The following is a 3,356-nucleotide window of genomic DNA, read 5'->3' on the forward strand; positions in this document are numbered from 1 at the left end:
ATCGTGATCACGCTACGAAAACCAGGAAAAGACCAAGCTAAACAAGAGGGCTAGCGGCCTATCTCCCTCTTAAGTATCCTCGGTAAGGTCTTTAAAGCAGCGATACAATAGGTCGTGTCCGGGACAATAGAAGCCCGGAACCTCCTCTTAAACGGGCAGATAGGTAATAGAGAAGGCCGTTCTATAAAGGGAGCGATATAAATTATAGTTAATATAATTAGGGATTCCTAGGAGTATAAAGGGTATACGAGCCTACTCTAGCTTGACCTTAGCTCGGCGTTCGATAGGGTTAACCACTAGAAGCTCCTGAACTACCTAGAAGTATTAGGGCTTCCGGGCTAGATCCTAGGCTAGGTGAAGTCGTATCTTATAGACCGAAACGCACGGATTTACTTCGACGGGGAGCTTTTAGACCGATTCCGGACTAAATTAGGGGTGCCCTAGGGCTTACCCCTTTCCCTAGTCCTCTTCCTCCTCTACCTCACGGCCTTATACGATAGGCTCGAGATAGTTAGCGGAATAACGGTTATAGGCTTCGTAAACGATACGAATATCCTAGCGTTCGGGAGGGACCCGGAGGATACCCGACCCCGGCTCGAAATAGCGTGGAGGATCTACGAACGGTGGGCAGAAGAGTTTAGGGCGATCTTTAATCCCTAGAAGAGCGAGCTTATATACTTTACGAAGAAGAAGAGACCGGCGGTAACGACCAGGATCCGGGCCGGAAACATAACGATTCTACCGATAAATAAGGTGCGATTCCTCGGACTCTAGCTAGAACGGCACTTATCGTAGAAGCCACACCTAAAAATAATAGGCTAGAAGATAGACCGGCAACGACGCGCACTCTTAGCGATTACGGGCAGTACCTGGGGGATGCCAGTCCTACAGGCTAGGGAGATCTACACAAAGGTTATCAGGCCTACGATCGCCTACGGATACTATGCCTACCACGCCCCGACTAAGATAAACAGAAAGGCGCGTAGAATCGGGGCGGAACTAGACAGGACCTAGGCCGAGTGCCTAAAGGAAGTCCTCGGGGCGTACAAATATATAGCAAGACGACACCTCGAGACCGAAACAGGAATACCGCCTATAGATCTTTACCTTAACAGGCGCTCCGCCCAGGCCCACGACCGGATAAGGACCGGACTTATAAAGGTAGCTAGGAAAGCCACGAGAGCCTAGATCAAGCAAAGCACTAGGAGGATAAGGGAACTACCCGCTACCGAGGGATCGGGCCGGTTCCTGGCCGACACTATAAAGTAGCTCGAGGGCCATAGTAACGCCTAAGAAGCCTACACTCAGGAGTGGATCAGGAGGTGGGAGAAAGGGGCACGCGTTAGGAGAAGGAAGGCGGGACCGGATAGACACCCGGCTAATTACGAACCGTTCGTAAAGGAAGCGATCTCCCGCTATAAAGGACTCCCTCGATATACCGCGTCGTATACGGCCTAGATCAGGACCGGATGCCTCGGTCTCCGAGCCTTCTTATTTCGAAAGCGTGTGCCGGATATACTAACCCTACTATACGACTGCGGTAAAGGGAAAGAGGACGCCTTCTACTTAATCTTATATTATAAGAGCGTTTCTAGGCCGGAAACGGGCTAGATAAGGACCGCATAGGACGTGCGGTAACGAGCCTACACCTAACTAGGACTATAGCAAATCACGAATTAGCTCCTTATAGTAGCTAACCTAGAATAATTCAAACTCGCCCGCCAGCTCGACCTTGCCTATAACGAACGAAAACGAGGCCAGGAATAAGAGGAAGAATAATAGATACGCTAAGGCTTAAGGAAGGACTATAGCACAGAAGGAACCCACGGGGAATACGTAAGGATCTAGGCCGGATACGGCACGGATATACATAAGGCACTAAAAACCATAACTTAATTCACCCTGCCACGGCAAGGCCGGGCCAGCCCACAAGCAAAACTAAACTACCACACCAAACACACCCAGGATCCGGGCCGGATCCGTATAGAATTAACTCAGACAGCAGCAGCACGTCCACGTCCACGGCCACGGCCAGGACCACAGCCACGGCCACGACCACGAGGAGCCGGCTTACATCCGCCCTGGAAGGGGGCCGGAGCCTTGCTAGCAGGCTTGCCCTTGCCCCTAGGCTTAGCGGCAACACGGCGCTTGTCCTTCACCCCCACCTCCACTAACTCATCCTCATCCTCATCCTCTTCTTCATCGGCCTAAGGCCGGGGCGGAGCAGGGGCGGTCTTCCTCGACTTGGTGGGAGTCTCAGGCTCAGGGCGGTCGGCCATGGCGAGGGCGGAGCGCTTTCGGGCCGAACCCGCACTACCAGAGCCACGAGCGATGGCGCGGAGCTCGATATAGTCCTAGAGGGCGTCCTGGAGATCTTGAGGCCGGAAATGTCAGAACATAGTTATAACCCGGGCCGGACACGGGACTTACCGCAGTAAGGATAGAGACCTCAGAGAGGTCGGGGTCGCTGGCAGCCCAGCGCAGCATGCGGCGAGCGATAGTGGCGCCAGCATCGGCCAGAGGGCCAGGAGGAGGCTACGAACGGGTCAGACGAGAACACAGCAAGGATCCGGGCCGGATACGCACAGGAAGACAGCCACTAGCGCGCTGGTAGCGACAGTCGGAGCAGGAGCCAGAACCAACTAGGAATACGTTAGTACTGGCACAGAGACGCCACGAAACCGGGCCGGATACGTACAGTACGTGAGGCAGAGGCGGAGGGCCTCGCGATCGTCGGGACGGAGAAAGAAAAACGCGACAAGGGCGTTCAGGCAGTAAGTACACTAGCGGTCAAGCACACGCGCGGGACCGACCTTATTAGGATCCTATCTACGACGAGGAGGGCAGCGGTCGGACATAGTGCGGGCAGGGTCCGGGCCGGATGCGCGCAGAAGGTAAGGAGAACGATTGAAATCTTTAGCTAGAGTAGTGAGGGGCAGAGGGCGATAGCGGCGCGAATCCGGGTAGGAAACACGTAGGTATAAATATAAAGAAGAAAAAGAAAAGGAGAAGGGGAAATAGAGGGGTAACGTATAAGTAAATAAAGTTTACTTAAGGTGGGGGCTGACTTAGCACGAATCCGGGCCTGATCCCCCCGGAACCCTACCATAAAGGCAGAAGTCCGGCAAAATATCGCATATAACAGGATCACGATAGATACGCGGGCGGAATCGGCCCTGGTACAGGACTGGCACTATAGAAGCTAGTATCTTATTTTATATTTTATTATAGTAGATAGAGGAGGACTATACTAAGGTTTTTGCTTAATTTTTCCTTAGGAATATATAGCCTAGATAGCCTAGCTAGCTAGCGAGAGGCACCCGTAGGGGCGTATAATTTATTATTATTATTATAAC

General features: G+C 52.6%; 1 protein-coding gene across 1 annotated transcript; it reads right to left on the minus strand.

The window, feature by feature from the left end:
- Positions 1–2,207: 2,207 nt before the first annotated feature.
- Positions 2,208–2,487, minus strand: J7T54_000740 (uncharacterized protein; the record flags this gene model as incomplete). Its single annotated transcript, XM_051510625.1, has 2 exons — positions 2,208–2,354; positions 2,431–2,487. 2 exons carry the CDS (start codon positions 2,485–2,487, stop codon positions 2,208–2,210), a joined length of 204 nt encoding a protein of 67 aa, XP_051358493.1.
- Positions 2,488–3,356: the final 869 nt, after the last annotated feature.

Source organism: Emericellopsis cladophorae (assembly GCF_022114955.1).
Source record: "Emericellopsis cladophorae strain MUM 19.33 chromosome Unknown NODE_141_length_16083_cov_131_100337, whole genome shotgun sequence".
Taxonomy (NCBI): domain Eukaryota; kingdom Fungi; phylum Ascomycota; class Sordariomycetes; order Hypocreales; family Bionectriaceae; genus Emericellopsis; species Emericellopsis cladophorae.